General features: G+C 47.9%; 1 protein-coding gene across 1 annotated transcript in view; it reads right to left on the bottom strand.

The window, feature by feature from the left end:
* EVA1A (eva-1 homolog A, regulator of programmed cell death) overlaps positions 1 to 20,821 on the bottom strand; it is a 49,935-nt gene extending 29,114 nt beyond the window's left edge. The window contains exon 1 of the mRNA XM_045549942.1: positions 20,673 to 20,821. Within this exon, the coding sequence (XP_045405898.1) occupies positions 20,673 to 20,715 (43 nt within the window). The 5' untranslated portion in view covers positions 20,716 to 20,821. The remainder of the gene's footprint in view (positions 1 to 20,672) is intronic.
* Between the last annotated feature and the right edge of the window lie 2,969 nt (positions 20,822 to 23,790).

The following is a 23,790-nucleotide window of genomic DNA, read 5'->3' on the forward strand; positions in this document are numbered from 1 at the left end:
GAGAAATGTGAAATACAGCCCTGTCCTAAAGTTTCATTGTATAAAGCAAATGCTGAGTTTCCACAGCTGCTGGCTTCAGCCTACCCAGAGGGATAGTTTTAGTGAAATATTAATCTCTGAGAAAGCCACACTGGGGTAAGCTTGCACAGTAATTCAAGCAGCATGTGCAAAATTTATTTAGTGTTTGGCTGGGAATGGTTTTAATTATATGAAGTCTTCGGAATGAGAAGAAAGTGATTGAAGATGTTTAACTAAAGCAGTCATGGAGGCCCTGGATGCTCCCAGACCTCTCTCCAGTTTCAGTTTATTGCTGAAGTCCCCAAACCACAAACACAAAGGAAACTTCCATGGAACTGGATGATGGCATTGTCAGAACTAAGATGCAACTAGCAGCAAGAACAGCCAAGACAGGAGACACCACACCAACACCCCCAGCAGTTCAGGGACCGCCAGAGTAGCATAAATGTCATGTGTTCAGTCATGTGTCCCTACAACTGGGGTAGGGACAGAGGGGTGAGAATCCAAAGGAATCTTCAAAACCTGAGAGGCAGGATGCAAAGTGCTTTCATCAAAGGACCCAAGTGAGTACAAGGTACAGAGTATGCTGTGCACCTGCTGGACACCTCATACTTCCTGGGGGTCACTGGTATGGTGTGGTGTTCAAGTAGCACCCAGGAGTGGGACAAGGGCCAGGGCCCATCCATGAGGATGACATAGGCATAGGGACTGGGCCTTATAGACAGAAGAGTTGAGCCAAGCCTATGGGCTTAAAAATGGTCAATAACCAAAAACCACAAGGTGTCCCCTAGGCTGATGGAACATATAAAAACCCAGAAGTTATTTTTAAAGATCAGCTTTCAGCCTCTGCTTTCTGTCCATGGCATACAGGCCCTGCCATCAGCCTGGGGGCAGCATTTCTGTTTAAGAGGGAACTTCAGAAAGGAGACAAGAATTTTCAGAGACAATCAAAAGCTAGTCCTGTGAGGTAGAACACAGGACTTGGAGACAGGCAGCAAGGTTCCAATGCTCAGCCCTCGGTTGGCCCAGCAGGATTGATGCCCTAATATCTATGCTCTATGCCCGCCACACGGGCGTCCGGATGACCTACCGCAGTATTCACTGCCTCAGGTCAGCCAAGCCTGGGCACCAGGGTATGCTGGGCTTGGCTGGTAGGAGTGGGGCGGGGAGTCAGACTGCACTGACCTGGAGTCTGGAACATCGAGGCCAGGAGGGGAAAGGAGCAATCTCCACCTGGAGCCCCAGAGATCCCTCCAGCTCAACATGTCCTAAGTTCATTCCTCCAGCCCACCTGCTTCCTCTATTTTCTACAGTGTTCATAATGTCCTGAGTCTCCCAATCACTCAGGCTCAAACCTGCGGGACATCATAGACCCCTTCTCTCCCTTGCCCTGAAAATCCTACTTCCTGTACTAACTCTCCATCCCCACCATCACTCCCCTCACTCAGGAATTCCTCCCTCCCCACTCCCAATCTCATACAGTGGTGCCAGGCTAAGCACTTGGAAACAAAGTTCTAATAATGCCACTCCTTTGCTCCAAAGTCAACAAAGGATCCAGATCACCTAGAGTAAAATTCAGATGTGAGCCTGTAAATTGAAGCCGTTCATGAGTTCTTCCCAACCTACCTTTCCAACACAGCCCAACGTCAGGCACATGGAACCATTCTCTCCTCTGCACACTTCCCACCCAGTTCTGTCTCTAGCTTTGGCTCTTCTTGCAATGCATTTCTCTGCATCACTGCATTTCGGAATCTCTGAATCTTACCCACCCCTCAAGCTCCACATCGCATCACCTCCTGCTAGCACAGTCTCTGATCCTCCCCGGCAGGCATAATCGCTCCTGCTTTTGGACTCTTGCAACCCTGGGTGCCACTCTTCGGTACTGAGTAAGCGTGTGTGCTTTTTATACTTTCTCACTGGGCTGTAAGCTCTTTGACAATAAGGGCCTCACCTCAGCTTTGCCTTCATGGCGGAGGCAGGGGGAGACCCAAGAACATTGAGTTTGGCCAGTTTGTAAGAAATGTAAAGAAGTTTGGGGGAATAACTTTGGAAAGGTAGATTGAAGTCATGTGACTCTGGAGTGATAGTTGAAGGCGTCTGGGAGTCACCAGTAGAAGTATGAAAATAGATGAGGTAACCCTGAGAAAGAACATTCAATGTGAAGGGAAAAGGCCTATGGCTGGAACCGTGGGGAACACCCACCTGCAAGTGTCAGCTGAAAAACAAAGATACCATGATGGACACTGGCAGGAAATGGTTGTAAGGACGGAAGATGGTCACACCACCCATACCCCACTGCCCATGAGAAGAATTCCAGCCCTGTTGGTCAGCCATAACAACATGTGCCTGAATAATTCTGATTGAATCCTGTGTGTCTTTGTAAATAGGGCAGGACATGCTGGCAGGCTTATGGATCCTTAATTCAGGATGTTAAAACAGGCAGTTGACTTGCTACCATTCTATTCCTAACCAGTGGGGCCTCCCAAGCCCAGTACACCTGAGGCCTCTGCAAATATAGAGAACTCGCAGAAATAATGCCCGACCAAGGAACACACAATGAAATGAAAACAAGAAGCATTCCTGGTCATCGGATTCTTTTTTGTGTTGGCCTCCCAGTCCCAAAAGTGACTTCTAAGTCCATTACAATTATTAAACCCAGAGCACACACACAGGAACCCTGAGGAAGTCAGCGGAGGGTTGGGGGCATCAAAACCCCTGCTGGAGGGATGAGCAGTCTAGGTGGGGGGTACACCAGCCTCCCCAGTGGGAGCCGTGTGGATTCTCAGGAAGGTGGCAACTTACACCTGACACCTTCGTGATCATCCCTCACCAGGGGGAGCTAGTCCCACAGCCACATGGGACCTGCTCTGTGTCCATTCAACTCAATTCACTGCAGACAAACTGCTGAGCTCCCGGGAAGTAAAAAGCCCTGAATGGGGCAGACGTTCATCTGATCAGAACAGGGAGGCCCTCCCAAGCCAGCCTTGCCAAAAAGGTCTCACCAGGGACCACAATTGTCCTACACCTGATTCCAACACAAAGGAGGTCAACTTTATTTGTTTCCAGGGTTCTGCAAATGTTGGATTCAAATCACATTTCTAAAAATACTTTTAAAAGTTTAAACAGAGACACTCAAGTGTGTGATGCCAAATGTGAATGATCACAGATCCCAGTGGTTTCCATAAACTACAGGGTAATATACCCATTCCCACTTCAGAATAAAGGTTCTCCTGTCAAAACCATGAATATGTTTGAACACACGTAGATGTGTCATTATTTAGGAAGACTGTGGTTCCATAAAGTTCCTTTAACAATTTCAGACCCACGCAAGTCTTCTCGTGCTGTAAACTGTACAAGCAAGTACACTACTACCCCTCTGGCCCCTGTGCGCCTTGTTCAAGTAAATGCCAAGCAAGTCTCAGGGGCTTCCACTGAGTGCATTCTCTTATACAGATACAACAGTAAACTATACAGTAATAAGTGACCACATAACATGTTGCACCATGGCAAGTTATTATTGGTAGCTTTGGCGCTTATTGTAATCTTAGACTGATTGGCAGACTTTTAAAAATCTGAACAAGATCAACTCAACAATGCAGGGCCACTCTGTTACTGCTCCTCCTGTGGCCAATAGTCAGTGACGAGACTGACAGCTGAAGTTTGGATTCAACATGCCAAATTAAACATTTTTGCTCTGTTAAAGGCAAAGAGAAACAGAAAGAAACAGAGAGAAACAGGTAGTGAAGTTGCTGAAAAACAAATTTTAATAACATAATTAATCTCTCATAATGACACAACATAACTTTGGGAAGTATTTTCTGCCAAAGATATAAACTGGGGAAAGAATCTGTTCATCTATTCCTTTTAATTAGACGCCTTATAATGAAACAATTGCTACAAAGTATTAGTGAGTCAACATTAAAACCAATTCTTCCTAGATTTCTCTTTCAAGTTTCTGGATATTTTTAATCAGAATAGCCTGAATCTGCAAGGGTATCCTGTTTAATAATGCTGTCACTTCAAATGTCTAGTTGTCCCAATTTCCCTAGGCTGTACAGCCAATACAAAATATGGGGGTGCATTTGAAGTGAGAATGCTCTGAGGCTGCAACTGTCATCCTGGACCCTCAATTTTAAATTTTCATATTCATCATAATACTCTCATTATTTCCTTAATTAACTAAATATTACAAATTAGATTTATTAAATGAAATAGATAAAAAAATATTGGTTTCTTCTGTTTTATTCATTAATATTCCATATAAGATTTCATTTGAAGAGTTTTAATGCTTAAAATATTTTTGAAAATCACTGTGTCATTTAGTTCATAGGAAAAACCCAATATATTAAGCAGGAAGGGGTGAAAGAAACTATCTTTTTGGTAAGAAAGATAGAAACTAGTTGTGTGCTTCAATCACAGCCCCAGGTATAAATTTAGGGCTCAAAAAAAAATGCTTATGAATCAATCAGTGAAGCAGAAACAGTGGCCCCTTGCTCCTGGCATTGGGAGAGGGGAAACTTTAGGAACTGAGAAACAGGGAAGGCCACACAGGAAGTTTTGCTTCCTCTATGAGAGCCATTCTTTTACAGACAAGTCAGCAGGCCCTTCTTTGTGGGAAGCAAGGCAGACCAGAGATGATGGTCAGTGGGCAGCCAGAGGCGGCCACTGACCATTAGGGCCAGCAGAGCTGAGGTGTCAGCACAAAGGAAAGGACATCCTGAGCAGTGAGGTCTCTGGACTTGTGGTAGAGAAAAAGTGGTGAGCAGACGTGATTTTGGGGGAATGAAGCCACAGGGTGGAGAACAGAAGCAAAGCACAGAACACAGGACTCAACTCATTTATTGACGGAGTGCCCATTAATACAGGCTACCATATGTATTTACTGGGCACTGGAGTCATGAAGATAAATAAACCTAGGTCGGTGTCTCTTTGGGGGAGGAGAGGTCAAAGAGGAGTGCAGGGCGCTAGGCAGATGACAGAGGAGGGGGCTGTAGTCAGCCTCCTGGGAGAGGCAGCCCTGGAGATGAGTCCAAAGGAGGCAGGAGTTATTCAAGGAGGGCATAGCTGAGGACTGGGGAGGGGGACACATCCCGACTGAGAGGGCATTTGTGAAGAAAGACAAGATTTGAGAGAGAGAGTTGTATAGCTGGGGAACAGCAAGTAGATCAAAACGCGTGAAGCACAAAGTGAAAGAAAAGAAAGAGCAAGAGATGAAACTGCTAAGGGAGCCGGGGCCAGGTCATGGGAGGCCTGGCGTGCTCTGCGAGGGAGCTCGGACTGTCCCCTGGCAGCACCAGGGAGCCACGCAGGATGCTAAGCTGGGAACTGCGTGTACACTTCCCTATTCAGTTTCACACTGTTGGCTTGTGTGGCCTCCCACAAAAACTCCCCAAGAGCAGCAACTGTCTTTTTCATCGTTGTATACTTAGAGCTCAGTGAGCATAGTGCCTGGAATGCAATAGGAACTCAACACTTACTGTTATATGAACAAATAAATGAATGAGCAGAGTGCAAAGTAGGGAAGTAAGAGGCTGGGAGGCAAATGGAGTGAGGGTCTTCTCATGCTGGAAGAACCCTGGCAAGTGCAAAGGCTGAGAAGTTAGGACAGGACCTCACCTGAAATATAATAATGAAACCATGAGTAAATACAGACAGAATCTTCACGTCCTGCGCAACATATGCAGAAAGTAAAATGACCACAATGAATATACCTGGAGTAGGAACTAGATTGAAATCCACTCAAGCACCCTGGTCTAAGGAAGCTCCTGAATTCTTCCTGGGAAAGGGCTGTGTTATGGGTTGAATTCTGTACCCACCCCACCCCCCCAAAAATATGGGGAAGTCCTGATCTCCAGTAGCTCCAAAAGTGACCTTATTTGGAAATAGGGTATTTGCAGATTTAATTAAGATGAAGTCATTAGGGTGGGCCCCAATCCAATATAACTTGTGTTCTTATAACAAGGGGAAATTGAACACAGACACACATAGAGCAAAAAAAGCCATGAAAAGACACAGAAAGAAGACAGCCATCTATAAGCCAAAAAACGCCTGAGGCTCCTAGAAGCCACAGGAGCCGCCTAGAACACACCCTCCTCTTGTGCCTTCAGAGGGTGCACAGCCCTGCTAACACCTTGATTTTGGATTTCTGGCCTCCAGAACCGTGAGATGATAAATTTCTGTCATTCTAAGCCACCCAGTTTGTGGTATTTTGTTACAGGAGTCCTAGGAAACGACAATAATACAGGCTGGTAGTTCAAACAGATCAACACTTGTGTTTATCTCCCCAACATGCATTTTCTTTTCCTTCTGGCGGAATGGGTCTTAGAAGGGACAAAGAGAAGGGAGAGCAGAGAGCTGCACAGGCTCAGGGGTGGGGCTTCATGCCACCCCCTGGGAGGAGGAGAAAAGATTCCGCATCTCAGCAATGGCACAGGCTTTGACACCACATCCGGGTTAAATCTGACGCCACCATTCCCCAGTGATATGACTTTGGGCAAAATAACTTACTATTTTTAAACTGAAATAGAAAATACAACTTAACATTCTTAAGAATTCTTAAGAGTTACGCTTAACAATGAGATAATCTACGTAATGCACCAAGCACTATGTCCAGTGACCAGCAGGTGACCTCCCAGATGTGCGTGTGATTCTGAGTCACATGTCTAGAATGTCCATGAATTTTTTTCCCTTCGCTGGAAGAATCAGTCCACTGAGCATTAAAGAAATAACTAGACATGCTCCCATTAAATTGGGCATGCAGTCCTGTCATTTTTACCTTGGAGCATGCCACAAATCGTTTCTCTCCGTTGTCCCTTCCTTAGGGCCCCTGAATTAAAGCAACAGCTCCTAACTGGCCTCCCTACCTCCATTCTCTCCCCACCCTCCACTCTAACCTTCACAGAGCCACCAGAATCATCATTCCAGAGCAAGCGGTGGCAAACTGCAGCTCGTGGGTAAATCCAGCGCACGGCCTGGGTTTGTTTATGAAGTTTTATTGGCACATAGCCATACCGTCTGTGGCTGCCTTTGCACTACAGTGGCAGAGCGAGTGTCTGCAACAGACTTTATGGCCCACAGAGCTTACAATATTTACTGTCTGATCCTTTACAGAAAATGTCTGCCAGCCCCTTCGTAACCTGTCACTCCCTCCGGTGACTTGCTTCTGATACAAAAACGAAGCTGCGTTAGCTGGTCCTTGTCTATCTTTCCTGGCTCATCTCTTGCCACTCCCCTCTACGTAGCATAAACCCCACCTTTTTTGCTAGGAGTCCCCCCAAACACACCATGTTGCCTCCATCTAGAATATCACTACTCCCTTTCCATGTAGAAAACTTCTGTTTTTCAAGATTATTCCTACATGTCCCTTCCTTCCTGAAGCCTTCCAGAACTGCCCCCTCAGCCCTATCCAAGAGCCAGGTACTCCTTCCTGAGAGCTGTCTCGGCACCATGTAACATCCCTTCAATAGACAGCGTACTGTCTATGGTGAATACGGGCCTATATGCCCCTAATCTAAACTGTTCTCTCTCATTCCCTCCTAGAGCACCCTGTTCTTGTCCAGCATAGCACTCACCATAGTTTGTAATCATGTATTTTATCTGTGTCTTTATTACTTTAATGTCTGACCCCTAACAACTGTGAGCTTCAAGAAGGCAGCAACTAAGACTGTTGGAATCGCCGCCGCGTTACCATCCCCTAGCCTACACCCAGCCACATGGTAGTTGTGCCAAGTGCTGAATGAATGAGTGGTTGGCTGAATGAAAAAAATATATCTTACTAATGAATCAATACAAGTGAAAGAATCAAAGTATCAAAACTGTTACTTTTTGGGCATACTGAATACTCCCTCCCAGACCCTTCTGGCACCCCCACGGTCTAGAAGGGAGGATGACAGAAGCACCACTGACAGCTTTGATGTGGATATTCGAAGCATGTATACAGGCCTATGCACTCATTTTCAGAAATCAGTGTGGAACATGTACATAGATGGGCCTTTTCCGTGACAGAAAATTCAGACCCTGTGGAATAGGAATAAAGACACATATAGAATTATGGATCTTCTTTGAGTCCACATTTGTGCTGAGCCATACACTATTCCAGCCACGCCCTCCTGGAGAAGGACATCGTTGGTTCCTTGTCTACTAAAGAAAGGTGGGGCAAGACCCCTGCAGCTTCTGCCCTGTGTCCCCAAGGAGAGTGCCCTGTCTGTCCATCCCACCCACACCCAGCCAAAGGGACACTGCACATTCCCACATCCAACCTGGCGGGACAGAGCTGGGAGGGGTCCGGCAGGGATGGTCCTTCCTTGCCCCCCAGTCCTCCACTACTGAGGGAACCCTGAAGCTTGACGTGTGACTCTGAAAGAAGCACTGTTCACTTTTCCTGATATCCGAAGACTCATGATCAAGCAAATAATTCAGCTAAGTTGCTGCTTCATGTGGGAAAAAAAAAATGTCCCAAGGCCATTTCCTGTGTGGCCTTTTGGAACCAGGACAGTATCCTTCGGGAGGGCCCCATCCATAAAGGCTGTCTGTGAAGGTGTGTGCATTTTGCTGAGATGTTTCCAAGAAGAGCAAAGAAGCCATTTCAACCAAGGCAAATTTATGAAGTTGGCAGCCAAACCCTAATTCCAGCCCAGAGCCTCAGGGACGTCAGCACCACGAACCAAGGCAAAGCTGAATTTCTTGTTTAAGTCAAGCTTTTAACCCTCTGTGGTATCTGCCCCTGGTCTGAACAAAAGAATCCTATGTATGAAAGCAGAGGTTGTCTTTGCTTCTAGATAAATACATCGTCTCAGAGCCTGTTGGACCTGCATCCTCTAAGCCTGGTAATACAGCATTCATAAAGAAATGCCAGCCTTTTCCATCATTAAGAACTTAATTGGCAGCAGCCAAATCATCTGGAGTCATTCCAAGCAGAGGGCTGTCGTCCCAGCAAACTTTATCACGTGCCCTCCATTTCCTACAAGATCCAAGCAACCCTCTGTCTCCTCCCATAGACTTGCCTTCATCCCCAAGCACGTGTGCCTCTGATCAGGTGTCTCGTGTCCAGTCCAAAGCTGGCGTCCTCTCCCCACGGCCCCACTGTGCTCTGGGTCCCCTTCTTTCCTCCTCAAGCCTTTCTGCCACCACCATTCTCAACTCTGGGGATCTACAGAGCAGACACCAATTCTCCATGCCTGACAGGGAGCCCCAGCATGTAATGCTCACTCAGAGAATATTTCGAAGGCAGATTCGGTGGATAACATACTGCACCTGAATTTGACATGGTCTGGATTTAACAAGTGATGAGTCACCACTGGGCACTGTGAAAGACATTTTCTCTGCTCCACCTAATAAAGCTGTCTAGAACATGAGGAGAAATACTAAAAATCTGCATGGAAAAGGAAAGTGAACATGGAGATCCTTTTCCCAGCGAGCACAGTGTGCTTGTGCCACTCCACAGGGCCTCCTCTGGCGCCGTCCTGCCTCCCCATGCAAATATGCGTAGGTCTTTTCCATCCCTAAAACACCGCCTTTACCTAACACCTCTAGCTACTGTCTTCTCTTTTTACGTTCGCAGCCAAGCTTCTGGAAATAATTGCTGATCCTCAGTATGTCTACTTCTCACCTCACATTTGTTCACCAGCTCCCTTCATCCATCAAACTCCCCTCACCAAGTCATAATAGCTTCTTAATTCCCCAATCCATGGACATTTCGGCTCTCTCAGGGACTTCCACATCACGGAATGTGCAATGCTTCCCACTGATGCTGTTGATCCCTCCCTCCTGAAAACTCTCCTCTTCCACATCCCAGTGTCCAATTTCCTCCTGCCTCTGCACTTACTCTCCCCTGTTACTTTCCTTGGGTCTTCTCCTTCCCTCCTTCAGAGGTCAATATTGTGCTTTAGGCCCCCCCTCTTAGAGGCAGTCTGGCCCAGTTCCCAGATCCTGACAGTTGGCCTAAAATCCTAGGTCCTTTCCTTATAGCTGTGTGACCTGGGGCAAGTTACTCACCATCTCTGTGCCTAGGTTACTTATAAAATAGGTAAAATAATAGTAGTCCTCCCTAGCAGTGGTTGTTAAGAGGACTAATACACATAAAGTGTTTAGAACACACAATACACGCTCAATAAGCATTAGCTATCATAATTCCTCTTCCCACACTCTGTGGTCAATAGATACACATCATGACTTCATTATCTTTTGTTAAAAGTTTGCTTATGAATCTTCGTTAAGACCTCTCTCTGGAGGAACTCTCACCTGCCCACAGACATCTCTCCCTAACTGTCCTGGTAGTTCAAACTCAGCATGTTTAAAGCTGAGCTCATCATCCTTTCCTATAAATGCTGCTCCCCCCATTACCCTCCTGATGAACAGCCCACTCTCCTTCCCACGAGTGACCCAGGCCAAAATGTCGGAGTCATCCTAGACTCCTGCCCCTCCCTCACTCCCCCGTTTAGTCACCAAATCATGTTAACTCTATTGCCCAAGTATTTCTTGAGTCTGTGACCAATCTTCTACCCCTATTACCAGTGTCTTATTAGAACCTCATTAGTTCTCACCTGAATGATCAATAACAATAATATTAATAATATTGGCCACTATTATCACATCAATCAATGGATAAACCACTGCAGTAGACCTTTCACGTACTTCATCATCCTGACCAACATACATACCACCCCTCGGGAAGTAGAGTCTCTGTTTTCAAATGAGAAGACCCAGGCTCAAATACATTTACTAGATAGCCTGAATTTTAGAGAGACATTGTGAAACTGGGAAGGAGACTGAGATGTGCCTGACTCCAAACCCCAGGCTTTTTCCACCCTGTAAACTGCAGTGATGTCCTAACACCTGTGTTCTTGACACTTGTCTTATTCTTCTACAATATCTACTCTAATGCCAGAGAGGTCTGTTATTCTAACAAAACTCTGACCCAGTCTCTCCTGTGTGTGAAATCCCACAGGGGCTCCCCAGTGCCTTCAAAGTAAAGTTCAAATTCTCTAGCAAGGTCCTTCCTGATCTGGTTACTTTGCTCCTTCACAGACTCACTTCCCTTCTTTCCAACCATGCCTACCGACCTTCCTTTCTTGGAGCACACCTTGCCTGCTCACCTGGACATACTGTACCTCTCACTGGCCCCTCTGCCTAAGTTCTGCTTCTCCCTCCCATCAGCCTGGATCCCTCCATCTCGCCCTCCTCGATGAATATCTTCTTGGAGCTACCTGCTATCCAAGCTGAGTTCATGTGCCCCTACTCTGGGTGCCCACAGTGCTCTGTCTCTGTGATTGCCTCTAGTGTGGCATTTAGGGTAGTACAACACTCATGGATATAGGTGGTCTGGCCCAGACCCCGGCTCCTGACAGCTGACCTAAAATCCTAGGTCTGTCACTTATAGCTGTGTGACCTTGGGCAAGTTACTCACTGTCTCTATGCCCAGGTTTACTCAGCTATAAAATAGGTATAGTAGATAGGGCACCTACTATATGCCACAGTTCGCGGTAGGCTCTGGTGATGTGGGACTCAACAGGACATGTGTCCTGCTTTCAGAGAACTAATTCTAATGAGAGAGACGGGCAGCAAAATGTTGCGTTACTATCTCTGATTCCCTTGTCTGTCTCCACCCTGGATCGCTGAGCTGCTTGGGCACAAAGAGTATCTTGTTCATCTCTGTGTCCCCAGGGCCTAGAACTGTGCATGGCACACAAGGGTGTTAGTAAACACTGAGAGCTTGAGCTGAGCAGACACACCGAGGCCATCAAGCTATCTCTGTGAGCATACAAGCCCACCCGCAGGGACACAATTCACTGTCATGTGCGTCTTTTCCAGACTGAATGTCCAAGTCATTATTTTCTGAATTTTCACAAGGTCTTCACAGTGAGCCCCACTTTGACATGCAGCAGGACCTAACGCCACAGAACGTCCATGCCAACCATTCCTGCCCCCGTCACTGACCTGCTAAGAGATTAAAGGACCCAGTCCTCATGGCAGGTAAGTGGCATTGCTGACTTCCTTCCAGTGTTCATTCTGCCCACTCCCACGTTCACTGTCGAATCTCAGTGCAGCAAGGAAGGGAGCTGCTGTCAGAAGTTGCTCAGCCAAGTGGCACACGGGATGGGGGACCTCAGGAAAGAAGTGCACTTGTCTTCCAGCAAGAGGCCCTCCCCGCCCCTCCCCACGGGCTGCTGTGGCCTGTCTTGTCCTGACAAGATGAGTGTGTTTGTGGAGGTGCCCAGGGGAGGACTGCTTTAGGCAGCCCTTTTGATTGGGTCCCCATGCAGAAACAGGATCCCTGAAGTCTGTTCCCTGCAGCTACTTCCCGTCTGAGTGACACGGGCAGGAGGGGGCAGGGCAAAAGGGGAGAGGCTTAAATTACAGCAGGTGTTTTGTAAAAAGCCTTTTCCTTGCAACTGTATGGTTGCTTCTCTGCTGAACAGCATTTCCGTGTCCTCTCACCATGGAGGACAAAGTGCAGGCTGTCTTGGTGATCAAAGAGGGGCAAGAGAAGGTACGGAGTCACTGAACCCAAGAGCAGAGAGCGCAGAGAGCCTCCACCTGTCCCAGGCACAACCTCAGAAGTCACACAGTGAGAAAGAAACAGGGAAAAGCTGGGAGGAAATGCCTTGCTCCCACTCCAACCACAGAGGCCCACATTCTTGCACCTTCTTTTTTGAAAGCAGATTTCCTAAAAGCATCACTGATGATAATATGAGTATCCCAAGACTGTCCGGGGCAGGGTGAAGGGCTCAGAGTCCAGTGGTCTGGATCAGATTCCAGATTTGCCTATACGCTGTGGGTGTGACCACACCTCCTCTTCAATACCGACCTCAGAGGGTGTTTGTGAGGATCTAGCAATAAAGGCACCTAAAGTCCCTAACACAGAGCCTGGCACCCACCCTAGCTGCTACTATTATTTTTTCTTTTCTAAGAGGCAGGGTCTTGCTTTGTCACCCAGGCTGCAGTGCAGTGGCACGATCATAGCTCACTGGCAGCCTCGAACTCTTGGGCTTAAGCAATTCTCTTGCCTCGGCCTCCCAAGTGCTTTGGATTACAGGTGTGAGCTACTGTGACTGGCCCAGGTGCTACTGTTATAATCAACCTCTAGGAATCACCCATAGGACCACTTCCCTCGAGGGAGGTTGGTCCCCAGAAGAAAGCACCCTTCTCCCTGCCTCCATTCTCTGATCCCTGGATGGACTGGGTCTTCCTCTGCAGCCATATCTTCTCTGTCATGGTACTAGTCCACTGTGCTGTGTTGTCTATTTTCTTATCTATCTCCCCGTTCCTCCAGGAGCACCTTGAGGACTGGGAATGGAACTTCCATGCTAGGGCATTCATTTACTTATCTATCTCTTACTGAGTGCCTCCTATGTGCCAGCGGTCACTAAGTGGTACATAAGTGAGTAAAGCCTTGGGATGACCTACAGAAGGACCTACACCAATTGTCCAATCAGCAAGCATATGCACTCATCATCTGTCGGGAGGTCTATGCAATCAGTACATGCAAAAGGCTTTGGGCTCAGAAAAGAAATGTAAATGTGAACACAATTCCCAGGAAATGTGTCAGTCCTTATAGTAGTTGATCTGCTGGATCACAAGCTGAATTTTATGTAAAACAGACCTGAGCATCAAAACTCCATCTCTCTCTCTGTCTCTCCTTCCGTTCCTCCTTCCCTGTATCCCTCCCTCCCTCTTTAAGCCTGGAGAAACTTCACAATTACTTAGCAATTCATGCAGACTTTTGGATGTTTTAAAGGTAATTGTTCAAAAGCCCAGACTCCACAGGGGCCATCCACACAGTTCATCAGCCAGCGCTTTGAAAAGGAAACAAAACAACCACACACAACCACTGAGCTCGGCTTTGTTTCTCACTGTGGTTTCTCTGCTTACTAGAGACAGTGTCCCTCCCTGACCCTGGTCTCTGGTCCCTCTGTCCCAGGAGGAAACAAGACCAAGCAGAGACAGGAGGCAGAGCCACCATTCAAAGAGCTCAGCACACCTGAGTTTTAAATACCTACTCCATTGTCTCCCAACAGCACGGGCACAGACTTCCGGACTACTGAAATGTCAAAGTCATCTCCTGAGACCCATCTCCAGCCCTCCAGTCCACACCATATACCTACACGTCTGCCAGGCCCTTTCTTGACTCTTCACCTCATGTATGCTGTTTCTTGTCTGTAATGCCCTTTGATCATCAGTCCCCTCAAAAGCAGAAAGCTCCTACTTATATGCTAAGGCCCAGCTCAAACATTCTCTCCTCTTTGATGCCTCTCATGACTCTTCTAGCACGGATGGTAGCTGGTTCCTTTGAACTCCCATTTCTCAGCTCAGATCTCTTATTTGACTTAACACACTCTGGTGATCTGTTCATATATCCATTATATGTCGTGGCGGCCAGTGAGCTTGATGATATGGATTAGGTCTTCTTCATCTTTGTGTCTTTGGCACCTACACAGGCCTACTTATAGCATGTGTATTCCAAGTCCATGCTAACACCTCAAAATTCCACCACCACTCTAGTCTGAGACCAAAATGTCCCTTACAGCACTAAACAGGGTTTTATGTAGAGTCAAACAGCAGAGTACACTTCACAAAGAGCACAGATCAAGACCTAAACAGGGCAAAATGTACCTCCCTAGAACCAGACACACAAAGTAGGAGCCAGCTCCATTAGAAACCTGCCTGTTGGTCAGTGGAGAGGTACTGCCCAAGATGGCAGCCAATAAGGTGTAACATCAGAGGCCTGACAACCAGGCACCGAGCTTGACTCCCCTCAACCCCACCACTCCTGAGCTAGTTTATTTTCTGGGCCAGGCTATAAAAGCCTCAGTGTAAACACAAGTGATGCCCAAAGATCTTGGGTCTGACTTTTACCCAAGTCATTAACATCCTGGGGGAAAACGTTTCTCAGATCAGCCAGCTGTTGACCTAGGAGAGAGGATGATGTCAGGAGACATAAGAGTCTAGTGCCTGAAGTGGAAGGCAGTGCTACAGGGGATCTGAAGAGTCTTGGATGTGTCAATGGACAGGAAAGTTCTCACTCTGCTTCACCCTCAAAAGCAGCCTTTACTAGAGTGTTTCTGTGGCCCCTAACAAAACCACCAGGCCTTACAGATGTCAGGTGACCTCATCCCACTGAAGTTTTGGGGGCAACCTGTCAAAACAAGCAAACTCAGGGGGATTACAGCTGTGGAGGACAGCTGTGGGGGAAGACAGAGTACACAAATGCACAGGTGTTTGTGCAAGGCAGTCCGGCCTACAGAGCAACTGGTCCAGGACTAGCAAAGAGGGGGCTCAGCTTTCAAAGCCAGCACTGTAGTTGCAGCAATAAAACATTCCAAGCTGTAACCAAGTACTCAATGTCAAACACAACTCATACAGATGGTCAACGACTGGTTCCAAACCTGGTTCTCCAACACCCTATATGAGTCATTAAATTCCCTTAACAAGTTTTACCTTTAATACATAAATGTTTCTCATAATACTCAGAGAGAAGGTATATTCCGCACCTGATCAAGTATAAGGTAGGAGACCCAACTGGTGGCATTTGTTCATCCATCCCCTATTCATCAATTGGTTCTGCCAATATTTATGTGCTAGGTGCACATTACAAAGGGCACATGCTTGGTAAGGACAAAAACCATGGTCACAGAGTTTCTGACCCCACATCTTCATCTGTCTCCTCCAGGCAGGTGTGTGTTGACTGCAATCCCCCATTCTCCACCAATCCCCCAAAAGCAAATGCTCTTCTAGCCCTGACTAGGCACACTTAAGCTCCAATGAGTATCAAGGTCAGTGGTGCTGGCTCAGCACTGTGACAGGAGACTAACCCCAAAGTCCTACCCCTGTGTGGCTGGGGGCAGGGCAAGGAAGAAAGGAAAGGAACAGGAGTTGTAAAAATAATGGCACAGGCTTAGATCACAAGTGTGATGCAGGCAGAAAAGCCAATGGACTTAGGCTCTCATGCTCTCAACAAACCTCATCTCACATTTACTGAGCACTTATATATCCCAAGCACTAGGCTAAGCCCTTCACCTGTATAGTGTAGAGTGTGTGTACTGCAATCCAGATGTCATGTGAATCTTGGCCCTACCATTCATTAACTGTGTGATTTTGGGCAAATCACTCAACCTCTCTGTGACTCTATTTCTTTGTCTGGAAAATAGAACAATACTAGTACTAACTTTAAAGGGACATTGTAAGGATTAAATGAGTAAAAACTCATAAAATGCTAAACTTGAACCATCTCCTGGCATGGGTAGATATTCAGTATTAAGATGAACAATTATTATCCCATTAATTAGTCACACTAGTCTATAGAGAAGGCATACTATTTTTTCTTATTTTACCTGTAAGGCCTTGAGAGACTGAGTCCACTTGCCCAAGGTCAAGTAATTAATTTTTAACAGAGTTAATAAGTGGCAGAACTGGGATTGGAATGGAGGCAGCCTGACTCCAAAGCCAGAAAGCTTAGCCCCCACTGTGAGCATGGGCAGCACTATTCTAGAGTCCAAGAATGTTCGACCAGTGGAAAGATGAGCAAGGGTCCCTACACAGTGCAGTAAATACTAGGAGAGATATATTGAAAGAAAAGTGCGGAGGGGGCAGGGATGCCTCGGGCTGGGGCCGCAACAGAACTGGCTGTAGGAACTGAAGAATGCTTCACCCAGAATGGGACTTGAGCTCTAGTGTCAAAGAGTGAGGAGAAATTTGCCAGCCAAGGAGGAAGAGGGGCATTCTGAAAAGTAAGGACCTAGAACAGTGAGTTGGCAATTACGGTGGGAGCATAGAGGAAGTGGCATAAGGTGAGGTTGGGAAGGTAGGTTGAGGCCAGTGGTGAAGGGCCATGTGTACAAGATCAGAGGTTAGATTTTATTCTGTAAAGACAGTGATTCTCAAACATACAGAAGAATTACCTTCAGTGCTTATAAAACACCTGCAGATTTCCATTCCTTCTGTTAGCAATGGGAGACCAACAAGTGTACTAAGGCAGGATAGTTGTAAGACTTAGTGTGGATTTAGCAATAGAAGTCTGGCACTGGAATGAGGGGAGAGATGGCGACAGAGGTTGGTATAATCAGCCAAACTGGAGCAGATAAAAGGATGAGAGCTGGAAATAATGGCACTCTCCATGAACTGATACATTAAATCAGAGTTTCTCAACCTCAGCACTATTAATATTTTGGGCCAGATAATCCTCCATTGTGAGGTGCCATCCTGTGCAACATAGGATATTTAGCAGCTTCCCTGGCCTCTACCCACCAGATGAATAACATCCTCCCCTGCTTACACTATGGTGACCAAAAATATCTCCAGACATTGCCAGATGCCACTTGGGGGAAAAAATCCCTGGTTGAGAACCATTGCTGCAAACCCTACCATTCTTACTTTATGGATGAGGAAATCCAGGTACGGACGGAAACGTACAGAAAGACCTCAGTCAGGATTGAAGCTGGCGGTCTGGCTCCAGGGCCTAGGCTCTTAGCCACAGTGCTTAACTGCCTTTTTGGCAGAGAGATTCAAGCCATCCTTCTGCAGCAAAATTATAGATTTGGTAACAGACTGGATGACAGGAAGGGCATGAAAGAGTGAGGTTCAAAGGTGAAATCTCAGTACTCGCCACTGAACTCTGAGGATAGTAGGTACTAAATAAATAGTTTGGGTTTATATAGAATCAAGATGCATTTGCTCAGCAAGGAAAAGGACTGGTCCCCTGTGCTATGGGGCAAGCAGAAGGTGGCGGTTTCTTGCTCAGACTGAACAGAGGAACCTCTATAGGGCTGGACTTGGGATGTGCAGTATAGACCACCTGGAACCCAAATCCTGGCTGGGCCTCTTCCTAGTTGTGTGGCCCGGGAAGTCTTAAGTAACCTTTCCCCATCTCATTTTGCCCGTTTGTAAAAAAGGGAAAGGAGTCTCCACTCACAGCCTTGGTGTGAGAAAGGCAGTTTATTAAGAGCAAAATGGCAAGCTGGCTTGACGAGGTTGGCCCTCCTGTCCTTCCAAATCATACTAATTACCTCCACGTCCCGTATCTAGTGCCCCTCGCCCCCACCGTTGGGACCCCCAGATGGAGCGGCACGGGCTGACTGCGCCCCTGTCCACCAGCAGAGCATCCCCGTCAGGCTTTAGGGGGCGCCAACGGCCTTTTCACTCCCCAGTCAATAATGACTTCAGGGTCCTGAGGGTCGCCAAATGCGCGCGGCGAGCTGAGTGTCTCCAAAACGAGCCAGGTAAATAGTCCACGGCGCACCACGTAAATTTCAGGCAGGTCCGCCTGGGACAGGCCCAGGATCAAAGCCAGTCGATGCCGTGGGCCAGCTCGCTCCGCCCGGCTCCCAGAGACGGACAAGGAGAGAGGCGCCAGATTTGGAAAGGACTCGAGGGTGTAGAGGCTGGGAGCTGGATGTAGGGGCAGGGAGCTGGGTGTAGACGCAGGGAGCTGGGTGCAGAGGCTGGGAGCAGAGAGTCGTTTGAGCAAGAAAAAGCAGCGGGGAGCAGGGGAAGCAACAGGCAAGTGGGAGGAAGAGGGGGCAAAAAAGAAAGCGCTGGGAAGCAGAGTTCCCTGAAGGACCCAGCCCACAACACCTGGGCAGGGGCTCGGGAACAAAGCAGCGGCTTCAAGTCAGAAGTGCTCTGGGTGTTTCCGAAGAGGGGGCGCTCTGGGGAAGCCGCGTCCCGCCGGGGATGCCGGGCACCCCTGCGCCCAGGGCGCGCTCTGGGGCGCCGCTTACCTTCGCCGGAGCCGCCGGCGCGTACTTCCGGGGGCTGCGCTCGGGGTGCGCGGGGCCGAGCCCGGGGACAGGGAGCCGGTCACCGAGGGGAGGACGTGACGAAGCGCTGCCCGGGGCTTGGGCCGGCACCGGCGCCTCGGAGAGAAATCCCGGCGGACCGGCCGCCGGGGCAGGGGCTGGGCTGGGGACGCGGGGTCCCGGCCTGGGCGCTCACGGGGTCCCGGCCTGGGCGCTCACGGGCGGCCGCGCCGAGCCCCGCAGCCGCTGGAGAAGCCCGAGTCAGTGGGAGGAAAAGGTTGTCTCATTTCCTTCGGTCTCCCCCCTCCTCCACCCCCTCGGCTCCGGACCTGCCCTCCCTCTCCCCCGCCCCCTTCCCCAAGCCAGCCGCCCGTGTGGGCGCTCGCAAGACGCGAAACCTGAACGGCTGCGGCGTGCGGCGCCTCCCTCCGCGCCAAGTTAGTTCACGCTCCCAACTCCCGCCCGCCCGCCTGCGCTTCTCGCCGTCTCCGGCCGGGGAGGTTCCCATCGTCCGCCCCCACCCCATCCCGGACTTCCAGCCTTTCCCTCCGCTGGGACGAGCCCAGATCTGCGAGCAGACCTCCAAGCTCCTGCCAGCATCCATCCTTCTCATTCCCGTCCCGTCGCCTGCGTTGAGCCTGTATTAAACAACCCAACCCAGACAGGAAATAACCACTTACTTTGTTAAATTTGATCAACTTTTTTTTTTTTCCGAGAGGGGAGTTAAAGCCTGATGCATAATCTCGAAGGAATGTTCATTTTTATCGGAAGGAAAGCAGCTGAGGCCTTTGTTTGGCCTTGTTCGTTCAGGGTTGGGGTTTTGTTTGTTAAAATCAACAAGTATTTATTGAGAGGCTGATAGGCGCTGAGCTGGGCGCTGGAAATGCAGAAACAAACCAGAAGGGCACCCTGTCACCAGACAATCATCATAGGTGATTAGTTAGTGCAGGGAGAGAGGAGGTCCAGGGGTGCAGTGGTCTCTTAAGAGATGGGTCAAGGAGTGGAAGAGCCTTCTATGAAATAAAAACAGCATGGGCAGAGGCACGGAGGAAGGAGAAAGCCCTGTCAGGAGGCAGTCTAGCAAGAACACAGCCAGAGTAGTGAGCGATGGCGGGAACCGGATAGCGAATGTTGCTCTAGTCCACCAAGAAGGGACAGGAGCTGCAGGGTGCCCTGGGATGGAATTGACCAGATCTGGTGACCAAGGGCCTGATAGGGTGAAGAAGAAGAGAGGATGAAGGAGAGAAGTAACTCCCAGGCCCCTGACTAGAGTAACCAGTGACCAGGTGGATGATCAAAATCCCAGAGAACCTTCTGAGCTGCTACTCCAAGTGTGGTCCACAGACGGGCAGTATTAACATCACATGGAAGCTTCTTAGAAATGGAGACTGCATTTTAACAAGATCCCCAGATGATTCAAATGTGTATTAGAATTTGGAATATACTGACTGTATATTAGACTCACTGTATACTAGACTGTGGAGCTCTGACTGTATATTAAAAACACCTGGGGAAATTTAAAAGTCAACAGGAGGCCCCAGGTCCACCCCCACAAATACTTTTTTAATTGGTCTGGGGTGGGGCTCCTACATCAGTATTTTTGAAATACTCTCCAGATGATCTAATATAGCCAGAGTTGAGAACCACTGTTCTAGAAGTTTTCAAGAGCTTCTTCATTTAACCTTGAAATGCAGCCCATCAGAAAGGAAAAAAATACCCATGTGCAGATGAAAACATAAAGACAAGTTATTCCACTCTCCTACAGAGGTAACTGGTCAAGTAGAAAGGACCCTTGTTTCCTAAGCTAATCAGGAAACCAGGTTCTAGCCTCAGACAGCCACTAAATTCCTGTAAGAATTTAGGCAAGTACTCCCCCTCAGACCTCTGCTTCCTTATCTATAAAAAAAAAAAAGAACCACATACCTGCCTGATTCCAAATTCCACACCCTGGCCTGCAAGTGGCCATCAGAGCTCCCCGTAACTCTTCAGCTTTCTTAGCAGGCAGATGGAAAGACGGTGTTGAGAAGCAGAGTTTTCTGATATAATGCTACGTGTGCCAGTCCAGAATGCAGCCAGGCACAAATACCAAAGACTAGAGGTTTGTGTGCTGAGCGCAGGGGCACACACAAAACTGGTGTTCAGTAAATGTGTTGAATGAATGAATGAATGAACAAATAAATAAGTAAATAGGGAACAGATGCCAACAGGTGAGCATAGACTTTCTACAGACTGGCCCTAATCCAGAGCCTGTTCTTTTGCCCCCAGGCTGGAAAAAGGACAATTGAAAGCCCTCTGACCCAATCTAGCCTTGGATTTAAAACACCACTGCTACTAAGAACTGTTAATATGTGTTGAATACTTAGTACACACCCATCATTAAGCTAAGTGTTCCACTTATAAACATTGCCTCATTTTATTAAAATGAAGGAGATACTGTTGAAACTGTGTACTTTAACAGATTTCAGGAATCGCGGTTATGGAGGGACTAGTGCTGCTGTCTAGGTTAGCCCCTGCCTCTGGTTGTGCAGCAGGGCACAGCTAGCTGCATCCATTGCTGGTCAGACAGCCCCCTTGAGGTCCCTGCAAGTCATTCTCCAGAACAAGCATCCTTGCACGGAGATGAACGTCAAGAGAAGTGACTGTTCCAGGGTCCTGCAGAGGGAGATTCTTCCAGGAGCTATGGCGGGGGACCTGTGGGTTATGGCTGAGCCTTGGAAAGGGACTCCTCAGAGCAACCAACTTCGTGGCCGCATGGGTGTTCATGTGTATGTGCCTGCACTGCCTGTAATGAGAGCCTCTTAGGTGCCAAACCCTATGCCAGTCCTTTCCACATATATTTCTTTTTTTTTTCCTTTTGCAATTTCTTTTATTTCAGGAAATTATGGGAGTACAAACATTTTGGTTACATGTTATGACTTTGCCACATCCCAACCATGATTTGAGACGTGCCCTTCACCCCGCACAATGCTCACCGCATCCATTAATTGTGAGTTTACCCACTCCCAACCCCCCTGCCCCCAAAGAATATTATACTGTGTGAGCACATTAGTGTTGATCAGTTAGTGCCAGTTTGATGGCGAGTACATGTGGTGCCTATTCTTCCATTCTTGTGATACCTCACTTCAGAGGATGGGCTCAAGATCTATCCAGAAAAACATAAGAGGTGCTAGATCACCGTCGTTTTTTATAATTGAGTAGTATTCCATTGGATACATACACCATGTGACATATATTTCTTTTAATCATCACAGCATCCTGATTGGTTAAGTATTCTTATTCTATTATTTTATAAATAAGAAAACTGAGACATCATGAAGGGAAGATCTCTTTGTCCCTGAAGCTCAAGTTTCCTAAGTAGCACACTCTCCTGCAGCACTTTCCACGTCCACCACCCCTGGTCACCTCCTTCCCTGGTGGGGGAGAGTCCTCATGTCAAGTCCCATTCACTTGTTATGGTTACAAGTCATCAAAACTCTCTGTGCCTCATTTTCCTACCTGCAAAATAAATTGTCCTCGATTGCTCTTTTCTTAAGGTACTGTGTGTGTGGTCTGACGCTCTATAGCCTGAGAGGAGATGAGGAGAGATAACCCACACACTGTTAAGAGCAACTGAAAACAGTGGGGTGATTTACCCCAAGATCAGAGGGCCCAGTACTTCACTAATAGCACAACTGTCATAAAAGAGGGAACCATCTATTTCCCATCTCTAGGGAGATATATGTACAGGGCAGCATTAAATATTAAGACTTTAGGTCAGATGCGAGGAAGAGGCATTAAGCCCCTGTGTTAGACCGGGGCAGATGCTCAGTGGCTGCCCCATGAAGCTGCTCAACCTGGCCTTACAGGGTCTGCTGGACTCGCCTTAAGGGTGGAAGTGGTCGAAGAACTCAAGCAGGGCTTGGGATGCACAAAATGAGACAGGGCAGAAGGAGGGAGTCTACGTGCACAGGCATAGCGTGCAGCTCTAGTTCTAACCAGAGGTAGGGAATTAGAAGAGGAAGAGGATTCATCCCAGGAAGCCAGGATCTGCAGTTCAGGATCTGAAGTAACCACTCCATGCCTAGGTCCAGATGCAGGGCTGTGAGCTGGGACTGTCAGTGTGGGCAACCTTGCAGCTGTGGACAGATGATGCCAGCAGGCCTGAGCCCCCCTGCAGAGTGCACAGGGCCTCCAAGGTGCTGGTGGTCAGAGCAGGGAACCACCATCCCTCACACTGATGTCCTGACCAACAGTTCATACAGCTCATAGAAAAAGTCTGGATGCCAGAAGCCCTTCAGTTATTACAAAGAAGACGTGGTAGTGTTAACCTTCAGTGAGCAGAGACTGTGGCATTCCCTCAGTGCCACCAATGTCGTGATAACAAGATTTGATAGGAGGATTGCTATGTCCAGGTCATCGCTGAGCCCCATTGATGAGCTACTGTTTGGCAAGACTCCAGCCACATTCCTGCTGCGTCCACTTCCAGAACTCCATCTGTCTTTGCATGATCGCAATTTGATGATTTTACACAAAGTTCACTGTGGCAAATTTGTACTAGTTTTTGCCTCAAACAAAACTACAACCTCAGATTTGACTACTCCCATTTTACTGGTGAGCAAACTAAGGCACAAAACCCAAAGGCAGACAACAAAACGAAGCTGAGCTACCAGCTGAACCAAGTTGAGACCTCTAGACCCCCACGGTTTACCCCAAAATGAAGAGCTGCTGAAGGCAGCACAAGATGCTTGCAGTGAGGAATGTCCAAGTGTGTCCTTACCTAAAATCATCTGGCATTGCACAACCCATTTGTCTATCAGTGCAGTTCAGCTTAACTGTCATTTGCTGGAGACTTCCTGCCCTTCCCAGGGAACTATCTAGACATCATAGGCAACCTTGCTGCATGTCACACTCAGCCCTCACCTGGGCAGTGCTCTGAAGTTACCAGCTACACTCCAGACCTAACCAACTGAATCAGAATCTCTAGGGGCAGCCTTCTTTTTTTTTTAAAACTGTTGCAGGTAATTAAAATGTGCAATTAGGATTGAAAGCCACTTCTTTAGGA

The sequence above is a fragment of the Lemur catta genome, chromosome 4, assembly GCF_020740605.2.
Source record: "Lemur catta isolate mLemCat1 chromosome 4, mLemCat1.pri, whole genome shotgun sequence".
NCBI classification, from domain to species: domain Eukaryota; kingdom Metazoa; phylum Chordata; class Mammalia; order Primates; family Lemuridae; genus Lemur; species Lemur catta.